The sequence below is a fragment of the Dysidea avara genome, chromosome 5, assembly GCF_963678975.1.
Source record: "Dysidea avara chromosome 5, odDysAvar1.4, whole genome shotgun sequence".
In the NCBI taxonomy this organism is placed as follows: domain Eukaryota; kingdom Metazoa; phylum Porifera; class Demospongiae; order Dictyoceratida; family Dysideidae; genus Dysidea; species Dysidea avara.
In genome coordinates this window covers 905,494-926,693 of record NC_089276.1, presented here as the reverse complement: position 1 = coordinate 926,693, position 21,200 = coordinate 905,494, and the positions used below count along the sequence as shown (strand labels likewise).

Sequence of the window (21,200 nt, the reverse complement as noted above, 5' to 3'; positions counted from 1 at the left end):
TCTATGATGATTATTCCAGCTACATACTGATTTTCAGCTCGTTGCTCTAAGCGGTTTGCCTGGTAGACACGAAAACTAATAGTTTTTTTATTCATAAAAATTGATTGCGTAATTTTGACACAGGTTGGGTTTTGTGCCATATCTCCATGGTCTTTATCCCGATTCCTTTCAAACCACAAAAGCACTTCTACGATGGTTGCTCCATCTACATATCAATTATCAACTGATTCCTCCAAGGGGTTTACCCTGTAGGCGTGACAGACCTTCGACCTTATTTTACGCAAATAATTGGTCATAACTCCGTGAATGTTCATTGGATTTCTACCAAAGTTGGTAGGGAGATCCGCCTTAATGAGCCCTTTAAGTGTGCCAAATTTCAGCTCGATCCGAGCACGAATTCGTGTTTTATGGCGGATTTTGCGAAGTGTGCGAAATGAAGAAGATAAAAACGAAGAAATTAAAACGAAATTTTGTTCGCTCGTATCTCGGAAATGGCTGAAGCGATTGTCTTCAAATTGGTGTGTAGGCTCCTCTAACTGGCCGGCACTTCTCTAGCAAATTTGGTTCCAATCGGATTACGGATCACAGAGCTACATAGGTGTGAAAATTGCGTTTTCTTTCTTCCTGTTGATATACTCGCGGGTGGCGCGCCGGCTTCTTGGGCCGCACGACACACTACCGTGTGTCTTGATTTTGAGGGGGAGAGATTTTGCCGATTGGCAGTTTTTCACTATGTATATTTTATCTCTTGGTTCAACTATATATACATTGGCCTAAAATTATGCATTTAATTATATGGGCCATTTACATGCATCAATGCTTAAGCGTTCTATTCTTGTAGCTGATTGCTGTAATAATTATGTTACCTGGCTGCTTTATTAGGGTAGAATGTTTATTGCAATCTTGATAGGCAATTTATTAGAGTATTTTGATCCTTTTAACAAAATGGCGGCAGGTGTTCTTTATGATTGCTTCAACCCACTAGAATTCCAAACATGCTAATGTAATAATTCCCACCTATCACATTAATATGTAGCTGCTTTTATCTGATGTACCTTCAAGGTCATAATCAAGTGATTTGTGATTGGAAAAGCTAGTAGACTGATTTTCGTGGAGATGGTCACATATTTTGTGACATTTACCTCAATGTCTGACCATAATGGAGTGGTCAGACACAATATCCTAGTTATTAAATGAAGGATAAAGTTATCAAAATACACAGACAGCTGCCAATCCACAAAATTAAAAGCCTATATATATGTATATTACAGTATAACCAAGAGTTATAATATGCACATACCTTGTACACTAAATAAAGTGTGTCTGACACACCAAAAATTTTGCAATATACACAGTATGTGCAAATGTGTGTATATTGCAACATTTTTGATGTGTCAGTACACTGTAAGTGTGTCTGGCACACTTCATTGTTTATAGTGATATAGGATAATTCTATGGTATACTTGCTTCATGTCTAGTAACTCATTGAAAAGCAAGGGCTTTTGGTGTTTGCAAGCATGACTATGCTTGACATTTATTGACTTTCTATTTATAACAATACCAGTAATGTCATTAACTGATCACGACTCGTCGTGGTAGTGAGTTTCATGGTCAAAAAAGCAAGCTTCACAAATATAGTATAATTTCAGTGTGCTACCATATCACAAATTAACTGTTGAGACAAACTGAAGAAATAGTGGAGAGTTGAACAGAAAATAATGTCAAATGCCAAATCGACTATTCAATTAGAGTATTTTGTTAACAAGTGTGTGTTCTATTAAAGTAATTGAGCAAAATTCTGCATATGAAATAATGAGAATGATATGAACACCCAGTAGCATTAGTTTAGATTAGTTAACACAAAATATTAGATATTTTGAGCTGAGTAACTATTGTGTATATACTCACATCAAAATGGTCAATTGAACGCACTACAAACTTTTATTACTTGTGCCTTCTGATTGCATTAATCTAAATTTAGACATATGGGTGAAATAAACTGTACTGCATTCAGAGGCAGTTTTAGGGGGGTTTTGGGGTTTCCAGAACCCCTTTTGGGCTGGGCTTACTTCAGAACAGCCATCCAGTCCTTAAGTTAGCTACACTGATTCTTCCCTGACTACAACTACAACTCCATAGGACATAACGCACAAATCATACTAACCAATGCTCATCTGCTAACTGATACTTTCATTATTCTTTTATTATTATTATTATTTGTTGTATTGTGCAGACCTCAAGAAGAGTGTAGTGCACAAAAGAAACAATAGTACAATTACAATCATACATAATTACTAATTAATTAATTAAATAGTGTCTAGACCAGCTAGGTTGCCTTGAAGTAAAACTCAAGGATCACAAGTATTCTGAGAGCATAAGGTCAAGATACTCTTAGACTAGTAGAACAGTCATCTACTCTAATAGAACAGTCAGTTGAAACATTAATGCTAGTTCCACAATTTATTTGTTTTTAGAATTTATCCAAAACCTATCTGCAATTAGAGATGTATTTTTACAAATTTATGTGTGTAGTTCAAAGGCCTTTCATTTATTGTACAGTACTTAATGACAGTCATTGAGGAATACTGTAGCTAATCATGTACACATGCACCACCTCAAATTTAATCTCAACCTTCAAAATTTTCCTGTGAGACATATATGCCCTAACATTGTGATTTACACACTAAAGTGTAGTTAATGATTCTTAGATATTTCCTGAATGTTAACCACCTCATATGACTTTTACCCCCCTCCCCCAACTTAGCTAGAGTACTGTTCTGTTAAGTTAGAGTACTGTTCTCACCCCTGTTACTGATGTAGTAGTAAACCTTCCAAGGCTACAGAGCAAATAGAAGAGGATATAGAAGGTGATGGCAATAGTGATAATGAGGCAGAAATGCCAAGTACAGGTGTAGCTATGAAGAAGCAAAGAGTTAATCATGACTAGCACTAAATACTTGAAGCTAATCATAAAGATTCAGTAGACCAATCTATCATAGCTAACTACACAACTATTGGTGAAAGCGTGACATATTAAATGCTAGTGAGCATCAGTAGATCAGAAACTCTCAGAAGTAGGTTTCAGACAGTAAGTTTTATTAAATTTCAAGAATTGTAAAATTAAAACCATCCAGTGCAGTGCACGATGTATCTTAAGTGATTCCCCACATCCCACTACTGCCCATGTTTTGGATGGTTGCCCAGTGGCTCCGTCACAGAATAGATATATACACTTACCAGAATAATTTGGTGCTGCAGTGTTTGGCATCCCAACATTTTTGAAAATCTACCATTATTCAAGTTTTTGCTGACCTTCCAAACCTACAAGCCAGTGAGTCACCTCCAGCCACAATTCCACCAGCTGTGATAGTGACTCCTTATCATCCAGACCTTGTTATTCATAATCATGTGTACTGCCATTAATTCAATCGCCTTACTTGAGTTGACCTGTTCATTGGATTCAGAACATGCTCTTCAGTCAGCCAGGTCGTGCAAACAGAGCAAGGTGGAGTATCAGTGTCTATTAACAAAATTGGACTGATTGCTTGAACATTTGCAATTATTACAAACTCTCGAAGTTAGTGTTTTGGTCCAGTAACACTGTTTCTGTGTAAAGAACTTATGGAACGCTATATTTATACACCAGGATCCACTAGTATCTAAAGCAGCGCTAAAGAAAATTTTGGACGACACTTCATGGCAGTGTATTGCAGTTTCCCAGAGAATATTTATGGCTCCAAGTGGTTCTCCTCCCCAGATTGACTTTCTTTGTAGTTCAATGTACATGCATGCACACTTGGCTGCATCCTCAGACCTCCACATCTAAATCCTACTTCCACTGGAAACCCCCTTCTAAAAATCCTAGATCCGCCCCTTCTGCATGATGAATGGAGACAAAGCCTTCTGAAGTATAACTGTCAAATGGTCATGTTAGTAATCAGTAATGCATGGACATGATGAGCTATTGAAAATGTATGCAATTCAGTCATGAATCTATAAGAATGTATTGTTAGAAGTCACTAGATACAGGTTTTGTGCACTCTAAACAAAGCTTTTGAAAATCCTAAAGGAAAAATGGAGCAAAAAAAACTATAGACATGAAGCTATATATTGTAGTGTCTTGGTATATACACAATGACAATATCAAACTTGTATAGTTGTCACCTACTGCAGGGGCGGATCTAGAAATTTCAGAGGGGGTTTCTGGTTCTCTGGAATTGCAACTTCAGCCTAGCTGCAAGTCAAAGACCAAAAAAAAAGATCACTACGTGCTTTTCAATGCTGTGAAGGTGATTTCAAACGTAAAAGTATGAAATTTTTCCAATAGAAAGAGCCATAAAATGTATAACTCTTTGCAATTTTTATCACCCAGACGAATCGTAGGAGCGTGCGCTAGTTCAGAGGGGGTTTCTGGGGTTCCCCCTTAAACCACCCCTGTACTGGAGACTGCACACAGAATGATGCACATCATATTATAGTATTTGAGTAAAATGGAACACTACAAAGCTGGATACAATTAATTATTGTGTCACACATTAAGTTACATCAGTAGCTACATGGGCAATATTGTATGTAGTTACCAAAAGACACACAAAAGGTAAAAGCCTAACAGGCTAAGGTGTGTATATTGCTCAAGTACAGTGGTATATATTGTATGGTCAGTGTGAATCATGTTTGTTATTAAGAATTCAACTGAAGTATGTAGTGTACACACCACTAACACTACTCTTAGTAAGTCAGCATGCCTTTTCACATGATACTACTATACAGCTGTTACTGTTCTTGTGTAGCAAGAAATCATATTCATACTGTCAAAAATCACTCAAATCTCTTGTGATTCACTTATTTTAGTTGCCATAACCAGTGGTAATCTTTTAGTTAAAACTAAATAAAATTGAATTACTTCTGTGTGTAGGTGAGTGAAGTTTTAGCTAGCTCTTACAAATGAGGGATCCACAGAATAATTAGCTCCCTATTAGTTTTCCTCACCTAATCCTTCATATTTCTTTGAATATAGCAACTGTAGAGGCAATTACTAGCAAGCATATGTTACTCTAATAGAGCAGTTGTTACATTTTAGAAGGGTGGCTGAATGTTCTATTAGAGTAAATGGATCTTTTATTCTAGTTTTATATTAGCAGTGTTTGAGAGGTCTCTGCAAGAGTATGTATAGCAAACATACTGCATCTTATTATTCTGGAATTATTCTTGCCACCTATTATTTCCAAAATTATTCTGCAGGTCCCTAATTGTAACTTTAGAATAGTTTCTGACTGCATCATTGTCTGTAGAGCGAATCATTGATTTAGTAGGATTTTTAATCATCTACATACATAAGTAGAACAGAGGAAAAACTAAAACAATATTGAGCATAAAATAATCATTGAGTATAAAGGTCACTAAAGGTCAAATCTGGGATGGTTCCCTTCCCAAAATGACCTTTATGCTACACATAAGCTACAGCGAAATTTTATCATCAGCCAATCTAATGTTGCTGATTTCATCAGACAATAGAAAAGCAGATGCTAGATAACATGTATGTACTTAATGCCAGCAAAACTTTAATGGGGGTGAGAATAGGATCAATAGATATAGAGACGAGTAGTCCAGTAAGATGTTACTATATCTGAATCTTTTCATAAGCATAATAATAGCTATGCATTGTGAAAAGTAGAATTAAAACATAGCTATATAGCTAATTATAATCATAATTAAGCTTTTCTTGCAGCAGTTATACACCTATATGTACCGTGTTTACTCCATACCTCGTATACTTCAATAACAATCGTTCTGTTATATAGACTAGAACTTTAGTATTTATTGGTACACATGTGATGTCTCTCTATATCATTGTGTGGATGGTCCCTTGTCTTGATCTATAAATAATGACATCTGTCAAGTTTTTTGGCGATTCTGATTAGTCATGCATGACTGTGAGTATATGGTGTTTGTGATTGAGTGAGTGAGTGAGCGAGTGACTGACTGACTGACTGACTGACTGATTGACTGACTGACTGACTGACTGACTGACTGACTGACTGACTGACTGACTGACTGACTGACTGACTGACTGACTGACTGACTGACTGACTGACTGACTGACTGACTGACTGAGTGTAGCATGCATGTGTTATGTGAGGCATGTGCAGCATATTATAGCCAAGTAGTATTGGCCTGGTAATTGCAAGATTCCAGGTTCAATGCTTCATCATGCCCAGTTCAATGGTGGATCCAGGATGGGGCATTTGGGGCAAATGCCCCCCTCCTCCTTACCTTGTGGATGAGCCAGCCATACTTCTGATTAAAATACTCAACTTTATGTCAGGCCAAGATCACTTATGAAAATATGCGCATTTTATTACAAATTTGCCTAAAACCAAAGTCAAGCTAGCTGTGAAAAATAATTCACCCAGCACCTTCGCTTACTAAGTGCCTCTATAAATAATTGTCGTGTTGCTGTTGTTTAACATATTCAGAGCCCTTAAAACAGTTTTTAAGAATTCACAACCATCTGCAAAGGCCAAAATGGCAAAAATCAATAGTGAGACACTACTATATAAGAGGTGATTATTTTGCTGCTTCAAAAATGCAGCAACTAACAATTAACTGGCTTTCTCCAACCACCTACAACTTAGCCTGTTTGTGCCCCTCCCCTTGCCAGCTCCTGGATCCGCCCCTGCAGTTGTTGTTGCTTTTGCTTCCGCTTTATTCACATTACTCCAGTCTACCCGCCTGAGACCTGGTGTTCTCACAAAATGGGTGATAGGACTTCAGGTGCTGACTGTGATACATAGTACAGCCTACTGTGGGTTACTATCAGATTAATTTACTTGCATTGACTCACAGCATCTGAGTAGCCCATAAGTGTGGCTATCCGGTGCTGCTTCACTCAGTATGCATGCACAGGGGTGTACACAGGAATTTTGAAAAGGAGTTTCCACTACAGCTAAGTGACTGTTATATTAGAGTAGTTTATATCACCTGACTGCTCTATTAGAGTATCTTGATCTTTTCACCAAAATCATAATTCAGAACAATGCTATAAGTGTTGCTATCATGTGAGAAGTTATTATTTAATTATATAAAAGTTTAAAATGTGTCCTGTTCCATGACAGATTTCAGATTCTGGAAACCTGAAGTTTCAGTTTTTTAATGTTTCAAAGTACTGTGTAAAATCCAAAGGGATTTTCTGAAACCCGGCCTGGAAACCCCCCTCCGTACACCCCTGATGCATGACTGTGCAAGCAGCAGTCGAAGGTTTTTGCTTTTGTGTGTGTGAATGCATGATGCATAAGATGAAAATAATTGCGCATGTCTTTTAACTTTACAGTCAACCTTTTTATTTACATGCAGGAATCTCCTGCATGGAATCCATTTCACCAGCACAGCCTAGAACAAAATATATTGGCTTATATGGTAATGCTTCCCTGTGTAATACCTTATCCCCAGTAACCAATAAAGAACCTCAGAGCTAGCTACATAAATAAATTATTGAAAGTGGAATGAATTGTACAACGATACATAATTATTGTAACTACAATAAATAAAGTGGTTGGCTACGTATAACTAAATTAGTTTAGCACTACTGGATTATGTGAATGAATAAGTTAGTGAATGCACACTTGACACTCGTGCTTCCTGCAGCTGATTCACAGGGCTAAACACCATTGCTTGGTACTGTCCGGTACTTGTACTTCATGCTCAATAGTGTTGTCAATGTGTTTCTCATGAGCAGAGTTCAGTTGTTGATACAAGCTGAGTGCAGTCTGGCCGAGGAACATGTTTGATGTTTGGACTGCTGTACAGTTGGCATACTGCAATATTATCTTGTTAGCTAATGTTTCTGTGGTAGAGCAATCTGCGTCAGTGGAGCCCAGCTGTAACTATGATATGTAGAAAATGATGTCAGATAAATCAGCTGTACAAATTATGGCCATCATATGCGGCAACTTACCATAAATTCAAGGGCTGGCAAGATGCTTTCGTTTAATATTTTGATGACAATTCTTTCACTGTCCAACGCGGCTGTCGTGTAATTCTCTTTGATCTCCATTGAGATGGTCTCATTGTAGTTGTATTCCGCCAATTTTAGCTGAATGACAAATTCGTTGTAGTATTCAGTTAAATGTTGTCTGCTAAAAGTGGAACGATCAAGGTCATTGCACGTATCATCTGCAGGATTGCTGTTGAAGATGCGACCTCTGCATACTTTGCGTTCTAACCGTTGATACTACAAAATACATGATTATAGTCTACGCATGCGCATAACAGATTAGATTCATACGTACTTCTGCAGTTAGCCAAGTCTCGTTTGTAATACTCCTCGCTTTTTTCCATAGATGTAGCAAACCATTGGATTCATCTTGAAGATCTGTGAGTTGATCAACTGCTTCCTGAGATACTTTAAACGTTGCAGGAGCTGTCGACAGCGAGCCTGAGCTACTCGAGGTAGGCATGGGGTCGGCTTGCCTTCTATGTACTGGTAAGGACCACACGATAGTAGCCACAAAGGCTGCAGTGAAAAGTTGTAGAGTGAAGGAGTACATCGTCTTGTTGGCGCTCCCAAACAGCAAGTCAATTAACTAGTCTAAGAGACTGATTGTTAGCTCTAGCTACTGAGCTACGTAGTAATCTTTATAGCTTGTGCTGTGTTGTGTTGCTGCTGATTTTCCAGTCTATTTATACCTGGTGCACCTTGTACAACACGATACAACAACTACGTATTAACATACGTAGAAGGGACAATACCGCAGTCCACATGCACGCGTTACCTGTTTGGCGGTTTTCCGCGTATAGCTATATAATTATTATCGCTCTTGTATTCCATCAAACACGTATATACACATGTTGGTATTAGTCATTCCTTTATTGATGTGATGTAGCTGCATGTTCCGCATCTGTTAGCTAGATACATAGATAGCTACGCATTTAAGGGAGATCCCCTTGAAATTACAAGCCCAGTTATAAAACATGCATGCGTTCTGACTCTTACATGCACCGCAGGCTTTGTCCTTCTCATTAGCTCCTACTGAGTATCGGATAACAAAATCTTTATCTGGTAAGAAGTCAGTCAATTTAGTAATTAGCAAAGCCATGGTAGCTAGCTATATCACGCTAATTTACAAAAGCAAAATCACTAAAAAATATTTTAAATTCTACTACAGTTGCATTATCTGCACAAATTGTTTGAACAATCTGAAGTATAGTCCATGAGAACAATGAATGTTTGTCCTTGAGACTTTGTTACCTATAACTGGCTCTGGTATAGTCTCACTAGAGGTGTAAACTATAGTTTCTATCAAATGGGATGTAAACTATATTGCTTAAATGTTTAAACATTAACAATAAACCTTCCAGCATGTACTTGTCATGGACACCACTTTAAATCATGTCACAGTAGCTAGTATTGGGAGAACTATACTATTGGAAGGACTTCTCAACCATGGAATTGGTTTGGTCACTATAGGTCAGGAAGGACAAGATCCCAACTGTTGCCTATATAGCTACATGCTGTGGGTGGCCAGAGAATCAAGTCATTATACAGACTCCAGGAGTTTTGCTTCAGCAGTAGTGTTAAGACTGCATGTGACTTCCTGCATTCAGACTTTCCTAGTGAGATATAGTGATTTTTAACAAGTCTCAGTAGCTAGCTAAAACTTGTTGAGCATGTTGGAAAACATCATAATGATACTGAAACTGACAACATTATAAATGTTACTAACAGTATTCCAGCCAATGAACGTATACTATACTGTGTACTCTCGTACATAAATAAATAAATAAATAAATAAATAAACATTTACATATTAGAAACTAAAATGGTTGTGCATATTGTGAAACACAATCATGTCCCCTGAAGGGATACTGATTCTGCACATTCCATGCAATGTTGTATCCATCAGATGCGTTTGTGGTATCTTTGTGATTGTACATATACAAAACACGTAGTAGCTATATTACTACAGGAAGAATGCAATTTCCTGTTACACAGTATCAAAACTCTAATACTATACTAACAACTCTACAACATAACAAAACTGTTCAAATTGTATTCATCTATATGGCTGTACATGTATTCATAACACATTACTGCTGGCTAATAGCCTATGAATAACTAATAGCTATGACCATTCCATTGAACTATATAGACAACATTGACTTTTTGTGCCCAAAATTGAGACAGGATCATCGGAGGCTGCAGTAGTCATCAACACTAGTACTAATATCAGTCATAATCATGCAGTGATCTAAAGAACGTAATAGTGTTCAAATACAAACTACTGTTGTATTGAATGTACTATAGTACAGAAAAATTTACGCACAAAAGTTTGGAGTATATGCAGTATATGCACGTTATAACAAGTATACAGCCACTTGTATAAGATTCACTCAGTTCAAGCCTTTTAAATCACACAAAGTATACAACTTATCACGATGTACAATATGCTGATGACAAGATTCAAAAGTTCACCTCACTGCATGGTTGGCCATGACCCTATTTCACCCATAAGGCTGTTGTACATCATGAATGGATTCATATATGTATTACTAGCATCTGTTCTGCTATAGTCTGACAAAAACAGCAATGGGGTAACTTACTGACATTAAACGTCATATGTACATAATTGCTTGTATGTGCATGAAACTAAGCCTCAAACATATTCGTGAAGAAGAAAATAACAGGTATGCTAACCTCTCAGCTACAAAACAGTACTAGTGGGAGTATGAAATTTAAAATTCTTTGTATTGTCCTATGTATATAGTACAAGAATGCAGTACTATACCTCAGAATCAGTACATATATCAGTATGTAAGTCCACAACTACCTATATTATATAGTTACACATGTTCTATAGCCAATCAGAGCTCTTCTCTTGTTATATATCCTGATGAAAAACATGAAAGAATGCACCGATCATGTGATTTGTGTTGTCTTTTTGTGGGTATACAGGCCATGCCAGTGGTGAAAAGTTAAATTTTATGCTTCGCAAGTTCTTAACATGAACGTCACATTATTACATTGTAAAAGTGAAAGTTCATTATGAGTTTGAAAGGGAAATAAGAGCAGATTGTGATTCCTTCAGATCAATTTCCATGCTGCCATAGATGAGATCACATTAAGCATTTAGATGGTGACATGTACGTGTATGTAGCTATAATGTATATATGATGATCAAAGAAAATATTGTGATACATCTTCAGTGACTAATTTATAGAGTCATATTGTGGTATAGTCTGATGATCAATGTCTTCTGGCCCGGCTTAGCTACAGGTGTTTAGCGTTATATAACAGTAGTTTATCTTCATTCTAACTACATTTTAATCACCTGTTGGTAGTTTAGTGGGATTATCCTTCCCACCTGATATCTACTAAGAGAGTTTTGCAGTAAACAAGTATCGTTAGAGTGCTTGTTCCTGTTACCAACTGTTGGGGAAGTTATATAGTTTGATATAAACATCTACCCCAGCTTCCTTTATCAACAACACTGTTCCCCCAGTACCAGCTGAGTTCTGGAATGTCATGTTATTATCTATACAAGCCAGCCATTATTATTGCTGTAATGAGATTCACTGGTGACCAGTACAACAACTACTCTCCCACTTAGCTACACATCTACTACAGTTCTGGCAACAAGCAGACCCGTTTTGATAGAGGGTGTACTTCAAAGAGATTCACTGCTCACTAGCACCCATTGAAGTGCTGTCTGTCTCCATATACCACAGTAGCAACTGCATAACATCTAACTACAACTGTGAAAATGACATTCATATTGGACTGTAGTCAAATCTGTCCACCTACTCTGTCTGTAAACAGTTTAAAGCTGATTATGACAAGACTAAGCAGAGTGAAAGTACTCATACGTAAGTTTACGACACAACGTAATGTAAGTAGTTAATGTAAACAGTTTGCAACCAACAAAGTGTCCACTCTGTCACCAATTGTGGGACCCACTTTTCAAGTATATATATGATATACTATAGGATTCCATCACCACAGTACCTCATGCACTGTGTGGATATCAAGAACACATCAAAAAGAATGTGTATACATGCTACTGACCATCTTTTTAGTCCATGCAAAATATATAAAAGATGGAAATGGTTGCCCTGAATATCTACGAATAGCACAATTAACGGTTTGGGATTGCTGCAAGTTATGCAGCATACTGCTTCGCGGAGGAAACTAATTGACTGTTCATACTCAAGTACAAACACTCTATGCAAACACATTTGCTCGATTAATATTGTCCTTTTTGTAAATTATGAATGCTACAACCAAATTAAAAGTGCTTTTATTTCCAATAATCCTCAGCGTGTTTCAGGATGTTTTGTTGTTGTAATGACAGTACTAGCTACATGACAGAAGGCTGTCCATGCAGGACCGTTGCATCTATACTGGAGGTCCATCATGGAATAGTGTATATGGCAGTTTGTGTATAGAGAAAGCTTTTCACTATAGTTGAGGTTATCAGAAGTGAACTTGAACACTCCAATATTCTCACTATATGTATTGTGTTGCTAACAACAGTGTGAAGTGACAATGTGTCAAATTTAATTTCATACTGGGAAGAGTTAAGAGGAAAGTTCAAAGTGGTTTTACCTTCTTTGACTACACAAATCAACACTAGGTTATTGTGATATTGCTTTTCAGGTTTCAATGACCAAACATGGCATTGTCTTCAACTTTCAAGTACATGCAAGCATCTTTATCACATGTTCGTATAATATATATTTGTGTATGGACATGTGGTGTTTGTCTGTGTGGTGCACATGTCCCACCATTTTTGGGCTGTAAGACATGATATCATGTGCAGCTGCCATCTTATTTAGTAGCTTAATAATATTTCATGAATATCTGCAAACGGTCTTGTTGTATAAAGTTATCATGCATTAAAGCAATTTTTGCCATCTAAACTTCACAATGAACTAATTATAATGTGTTATTTCCCAAACCTCAAACATTTGTCATCCAAAATTTATCATTACAAGATTACACCTCAACACAAACTGATCATTACTGGTGAGTACATTTTCATTGGAAAAAATTCCCTCAGTTTGTAGCAGCCAAATCAATTTCCTAGCTTGGTGTGAGGGAATTTCCCTCCTGTGTAAACAATGTTAATTATTATGTCAGGTCAAATCAACTCACAGATATACCCAATGGTTCCTAGACTATTACTGTTAGAACTAAAGTGGCTCCATCAATCTTATCACAGGATGTGGCTTATAAATGAACATTCACTTGCAATTTGTAATTAACCGTTTCTCATAATAATTATATGGATGTTCAATTCATAATTATAATCATCATTCAATATTTGTCTTCTCTATACAATAATAGCTTGATCATAAGTGATATCACATTATGATAATTATAATAAGTAAAGATATCAATGAAATACTACATGTATGCATGTTACTAGCTTATATTATATGATACAAGCAAAGAGAGAATGTATGCACACCATACACAAGTTAACAAATATTCACAGAGAGAGTCCCATGTTTATCCTAATAATATAATGTATTGGAAAGGAAGGAAGGAAAGGAAAAGTGACAACTATATCTACAAATGTAAACTGAAAAAGTATGAATTACTTTGTGTTGAAATAGGAAGTGATTTAACTTCAGTATCAAAATTAAAAATTGACAATCTCTTTGACACTTTGTCACTTACACTAGCTGTTGTTACATATACTATAAGAATATGTTTAATGTCTATTTTCTACCTCATAATTAAAGGCATTAATACTATCTGTTTAATTAAACTTATAAACCAACTGCATACACCTGCAGCAACGAGACTGGTCTGGATAACCTTCTGATCACCTTACACTGAGTGTAGACTATTCTCATGTTACAAGTGTCAGTCTTGGAGAGATCCGGTATCACCCACAAGGGTCTTGTTTTATCTCTAATTTTGTTATAGTATATTCATGCTGTGTGGCTTTGGTTGTCATAGCTAAGGGTCTGTTGAGATTACACAATATAATACAACAGCAAACATCCTGGCTCCATAGCTATGGAGAACTGCTATAAGGTTACCAGTGACAAAATTTGAAAATTTGCAACTGAGTAGTACTTTAGATTTGGTTAACAATTTCTAGGTTTGGTCAGTATGCAGAATAACAATTTTAATCAAATCTTTACCTGTTGAGAAGCCAGAATTGATTAATTAATTACTTAATTAATATTCATTAGTAGCTAGTTAGCAAAGTCCTAAAAAGGTTTATAGCAAGACAAATTCAAAACAAGTTTACTTTTTAAATCTTTAAATTCTTCTACAGTTATATTTTCTGCCGGCATTAATCAGTTTGAAGATAGTTTCAATTTTAAGTATATAATCCATGGGAAAATGAGTTGAAATGAATGTTTGTCCAACAAAGTTGAACTTGTTGAGCTAGCAGTAGCTCAGTAGTCCAGTAGTAGAGTAAATTATGTCACTGTAGCTAGCATTTCTGAAATACTATTGGGAGAACTTCCCATGCAACCATGGAAGTGGTGAGCTAGGATACTATAGGTCAGGAAGTTTCAAGTCCCAGCTGTTGCCTAGCTACTTATGCTGCGTAAACAGCTACTGATCATGACTCCAGGTTCAGCATGCAGTGTTAACACTTAATGAAAAAGACAAGTGATTCTAATGGAATATCAGCAGTTTAGATACTAATTTCATTAAAACCAGAACCAAACTCAATATTTACTGTGCTCCATAGTATTTGTGAAATATATATAGTGTGATTATTATTTAACGCTATACACATACTAAATAAGATGGCTGCTGCACATGATGACTTAAAGCCCAAAAGATGGTGGAGTCATGCTTAGACAAACACCACACAAAATATATATTATACATACATGTGATTATCTTTAAGGCCACACCAAGAAAATTCCTTGTTTCCCATTTCATTGACCTCAAAAATACATGAGGGCAGGCAATTCATTATCCATTATTCATTATAGATATTTCCACTTATTTTTGAAATTCATAACTAACTTACAGGTAAGAATACAGTAGAAATATTTAAACTAAGAACCTGAACAATGAATAACTAGCTAAATGAGCTTTCTGATGCTAAACTAGTTACTGCTATGCAACCCGGCCAAGCAATGAATAAAATGTTCAGTTGACAATAATGAATGACCATGTGGGAAGAGAATCTGCATGCGGGTGGGAAATGGGAAACAATGAATTTTCTTGGAGTGGCCTAATAAAGATGCTTTGTATGTAAGTGAAAGTTAATATGTACATGTTTGGTTCCTGAAACCTGAAACCAAACAATTTCAATGTCACAATTATATATGTAAAGCATCAAGTGACTTTCTGTGTGATCAAGGAAGGGTCAATTTTCCCTCTTAACACTGAGACACTTCCCAGTATCAAATTACATTTGACACTTTGTCACTTCACACTGTTGTCAGCAACACAATGCATAGTAGTATATAGAATATTGGAGTGTTCAAGTTCACCTCTGATAACTCTTTAGTTTAAACTATGGTGAATATCTTTCAATACCCAAACTGCCATATACAGTATTCCACCTCCAGCAACCCAGAGTAGAGCACAATAACTGTCCTACATGGACAACCTTCTGTCATGTAGTGCTGTCTTACTATTGTAGAGAAGTTGTGTACAGTGTATTCAAGATTCGTGTAAATTGCTTGTTAGGTCTGTCAAGAGAGCCCAATTTGTTTGCTAAAACAATGAAACATCCTGGAACATTCTAATTATGAGAATTACTGAGAATAAAAGACTACTGATGACAATCACAAGCAGCACTTTCTGTTCAATTGGTTATAATAAACAATATTGAGGTCATGTATAAATATGTTTGCATAGAGTGTTTGTGCTTGAGCATATTGGTCAATTAGTTTCCACAGAGTACATGAAGTACTGTGGTGATGGAACCCTGGAACCCTTGGAGCCACCTGTTCATTTTGGTAGCACCCAAACGCATTATCATACAAGGGCTAAGCCATTTTTAGTGTCTCCGTATTGATACAATTTTACCTTCTCGCAGATGTTTTTTAGATATAATGCATCCCATTGGTGGAACATTGTACCAGCTTCCCTCCATAGTACCAATAACAGATGCCATTTGATAGATTATGTAATGATTATTTTGCTTACGTATTGTCTTGTTTTGTAGTTGTATTGTACGTATGTACTATAATGCCTCCTGCAAGGAAGAACAGCTTTAGCCGATTGTGTGGAGTTAAAATACGTAACTCTATCTAACTATCCTTTAGTATAATAATTTGTTGAACAGTGGGTTCCACATTTGGAAAGTGGACACTTTGTTGGTTGCAAACTGTTTACATTAACTACTTGCATTACGTTGTGTCGTAAACTTACGTATGAGTACTTTCACTCTACATAATCTTGTCATAAACTGTTTACAGACAGAGTAGGTGGATAGATTTGACTACATGAAGTTGGACATGAATGAATTTTTTGTAATTAGATGTTATGCAGTTGCCACTGTGTTATATGCTGACAGACAACACTTCAATGGGTGCTGGTGAGCAATGAATCCTTTTGAAGTACACCCTCTATCAAAACATCCAATGAATCCCTTTGAAGTACACCCTCTATCAAAACATCCAGCCAGAGCTATAGTAGATATGTAGATAGGTGGGAGAGTAGTTGTTGTACTGGTCACCAGTGAATCTCATTACAGCAATAATAATGGCTGGCTTGTATGGATAGTAACATGACATCCAGAACTCAGCTGGTACTGGGGGAACAGTGTTGTTGATAAAGGAAGCTGGGGTATAGATGTTTATATCAAACTATATAACTTCCCCAACAGTTGGTAACAGGAACAAGCACTCTAACGATACTTGTTTACTGCAAAACTCTCTCAGTAGATATCAGGTGGGAGGGATAATCCCATTAAACTACTAACATTATGCATAGCAATGGATATGTGATTCGGTACAAACTATATAATTATTTCAGACTTAACGTCTGTAACGAACTGTACCAGAAGACGTTGATCATCAAACTAAAATGACTTTATAAATTAGCTATGCATATCTCACTGAAGACATATCTTTGATCATAACGTACACTATAACTATACATGTCACCCTCTGAATGCTTAATGTGATCTCACATCCATGGCAGCATTGAAATAGATCCACACAATCTGCTCAGTACTTCCCTGTCAAGCTCATAATGAATTTTCACTTTACAACATAATAATGTTCATAAGTATAAATGTAGCTTTTCACCACTAGCATCTCTATCCCCTATAAAGACAACATATGATTGATGTACTCTTTCATATTTTGATAATTTTATTATTATTATCAACTTTTGTCAGTCAAATGACAAGGGTTACACTGATGGTTGGGCCTACAAACGTGCTCCCAATAGGACAAATAAACAAGAATATACAAGAGTATACAAGATACAAAAATCATACACAAATACAAAACACCATGAATAAAATAGCACAAAATTGCCTGAGGGCAACACGGAATAGTTTGGAGTTGGTTATCTGTAAGATCTTGGCAGGTATGTTGTTCAAAAGGAATGGCGAGTTGATGAAAAATTTAAAAATGGTAGGGGTTATTGGTGGATATAGCTACCTAGAGATGTCTAGAGCTGATGGATTTGATGGATGACAATTAACTGTAGAGAATTACTCTGAGAAAGAAATTGCTGATTGATGATGCAAGATGTTGTGTACTTGGCAGATAGTAAAGTAGTTCTGCCTGTGATGTAATGAATGCCACTCCAATTGATTTATGCAAAGGTCAGATGACTTTGAAATTTGTTTGCAGACAGGATTCCATTGACTTCCACAAACCCATCTGGCAGCCTACGCACTTTGATGTCACCAGATGAGTGCAGGTACCACATGCACACTGGAGAAGTATACTCCAGTATGGGGCGGACCATACTCCAGTATGGGGCGGACCATACTCCAGTATGGGGCGGACCATACTCCAGTATGGGGCGGACAATACACTTATAGGCAACAGCTTTAACAAAAGATGGACATGAGTAAGAGAATGCTGAAGAATATTTAAGGATCTAACTACCTTTGCAGTGGTATGCTTGACATGGTCTGACCATTTGAGATGAGAGTTGATAAATATGCCTAGATAATAGTAGACAACAGATTTGGTGGATACTAAAAGATGGTTATTCAGACTATAGCTGGCACGAACGCTTATAAGAAATACAGATAGTCTCACATTTACAAAATTAATTAAGTTGTCATATACAAGACCATTTAAAAACTTGAGACAAGTTATCCTGAAGCATATCTTGGTCAGACAGAGATATGATTTCCTTGTAGAGTGTTGACATTATCAAAAGCTAAAGTATATACTTTGAAGCAAATTGAGTTTGAAGAGCTTTGGGACTGATATTTAAGAAGGTACTGGAGCTGGACAGTTAGGATATTTGTTTGGAAATGTCTTGGGAAAAATTGACAGTTAGGAATATCTCGAAGTTATTTCAGTATTGACTGTTATAAATTGGTTTTGAGGAGAGGGGGGGGGGGTATTGGAGCTAGGACAACTTTGACATTGGTGATATATCCAAAATCCTTTATTAATTGAAGGTTTATTTTCTGTAGTGCAAAGCCTGTTTGCTCACATAGGTGTTGGACAAACACACACATGCATACAGCAGACACACAGTTCTTGCATAGCAATGTAACTGATGAATTATGAAATGATTGGTGAATTACAAAATACATTTATTTGCATGTATTATTACAAAATGAAAGCTATAGCATGTTGTGTGGTTAATTTACTTTATAAAGAGTTGGTTATTTCAAGGGATAGTATTTCCTAGCACCTGGAATTAAGTAACACCACATCAACTTGTTGGCTGCCTATTACAATCCTATCAGCTGACTTAGTAAGGAAGGCTATTCAATTTTTTTTCTCTGTAAAGTGCACAGCCTTCTTGTTTACAAGCCAGTTAAAAATCAATAAGATTAAAATTAATGTGATGGGCCGACCAGTGCCATATATATACATATTATTAAGTATGTAAATTAATTCATTCAATTTAGCTGCAATCTCACTAATGGACCTATTATTATGTATTCTGTGTCTTGGGAATAAACACTTGGGAATATCCCAAAGTTCTCGCATTATATAAAGACAGTTAGGGCTGGGATTTGGGTAGTATTGGAACTAGAACAGCTTGGACGTCATTTTGGGATATATCCGAAGTGTCATGGGACAAATAAACACTTGGGAATATCCCAAAGGTCTCTCAGCACTGTACTAGGTTAGGGCTGGAGGGGGGGTACTAAAGCTAGGACAGCTTAGACAATTCCGAAGCGTCTTGGGGCAAATGGACAATCAAAGGTCTCTCAGGACTGTTAAGACCGGAATTTGAGGTATGAGACATATGATTGAGGACAATTGGATGAAAAGACATTCTGTGGCAATCCTGGCTATATGGTGCATATGGGTGGTCAGACAGCTACTGACTTCAGAATTTTTTTAGGTTCAGTATACTAGTGTTAAGACTGTGGCTCCCTACATTCAAACTTTAGTCTTCCCTAATGAGATAGTGATTCTAATTTAAGATCAGTTTAGACTCATTAAAGCTGGAACTGATGTAAAGAACTGCATGACAATATATACCATGCTCCGTATATATGACATTATTTTATGCATTACATGCCATCCCTTTGTGATCACATCTATCACAACAGGGAAACAGGTCTGAGGGACTAGGTCTGAGGGACTGATATAAGTGCTGCCATTTCACGTTAACTATGCTATAAAGTGAAAGATTGCCATGGGACTGTTCAAATTATATTCATCTTTGACTGTGCATGTATTCATAACATGTCATCAATCTCTGCCGGCTATGAATAACTTACAGCTAGAATTTCAACTTCAGCTATAGCCTTAAATAAATAATTTAGTACTGTACATTAAGTACCTAAGATTGTAACAGCTGGTCAGCATGCACGTACTATCAGTTACTGAATATACTAAACAGATCTAGAAAGGTTGTAAAATATACATAGTTGACCATGAGTTGCTCATCTCCATAACCCATTCCCACTGTATATCATGCATGACATCGCATCTGTTTTTCTGGTCTGACAAAAACAGTAGTAGTAGTAGTAAAATAGGTGTATACTAACCAAAACATTACACAATTCGTTATATATACAAAAATTGGTGATTTGGTCATAGGACATCTGCATGTGAACAATAATTAATGCATTCCTTGAATAAATTCCTTTTTGAAGCATCATGTGTGTGTACAAATATAACAGGGATTTAGCTATATTTACAAAACAGCTAGTGCATGCCGGATAGTGGGAATTTAAAATCCTTTGTGTAAAAGAATGTTTTATCCAGCTCATGTACTACAGGAATGTAGTAACTCAAGTACATAAGCTAATAACACATTCCTTCAAGACAGTCTATACAAATCTTGCAAAAGCATTCATACCTGCGAGGCAGTGATCTATAGCTAATCAGAACTCTTGTTCTACATGTATATCCTGATGCAAACTATGACATGTACACTGTTTATGTGATATGTGTTGTCTTTAAAATCCCACAAGCACCACAAACACATCTGATGGGATCACTGCATGGGTACCACATTGGAATGTGTGCTCTTGTACATACATATAAATTATTACAATACTGAATTGACTACTTAGACTCCATAGTTGTGTATTGTGAAACTGAACCATAATCACATCCTGATTGATTGATACAAAGGGACTTTCTGTATTCTGTAGCTACAATATGTGATACATGTAGTGGCCAGATAAACAGTTATATAGCAATGCTCACAACATCAATGAATAAGGTCATGTAATAAACTATTTCACATACAGGCATTTGTAGCTAAACAAAAATTGTACAGATAGCTAGAATTGGGAGAGACAATCATTACTGAATATAGTGTAAAAATTTATATCAAAAATTGGTTACGTTAGGTTCACAAAAACAAGTTTTGTCATCTATAACAAGATTATTCATCCATTTTTGAATCCTTCTTCCCCAAATCTCAACATTATTTTTCCTAAACCATACCACACCATGGCACAACCTGCTGATCCAAGACTGTAGAGTATGCTTAACAATTAATAAGACTGCACTCTGTATGGTAAAGGCTGTCCAGGCCAGTCATTTAGTTTTACTTTGGACTGCTGTAGGTGGAACAGTACAGTATACTCATTAACAGATGA

The 21,200-nt window shown here is 36.5% G+C and overlaps 1 protein-coding gene across 1 annotated transcript; it reads right to left on the bottom strand.

The window, feature by feature from the left end:
• Positions 1–7,465: 7,465 nt before the first annotated feature.
• Positions 7,466–8,626, bottom strand: LOC136257014 (uncharacterized). Its single transcript, XM_066050103.1, has 3 exons — positions 8,289–8,626; positions 7,955–8,230; positions 7,466–7,883 (listed from the first exon to the last, which is right to left on the bottom strand). The coding sequence occupies exons 1-3, from the start codon at positions 8,544–8,546 to the stop codon at positions 7,650–7,652; spliced, it is 768 nt and encodes a 255-aa protein (XP_065906175.1). The 5' UTR covers positions 8,547–8,626; the 3' UTR covers positions 7,466–7,649.
• Positions 8,627–21,200: the final 12,574 nt, after the last annotated feature.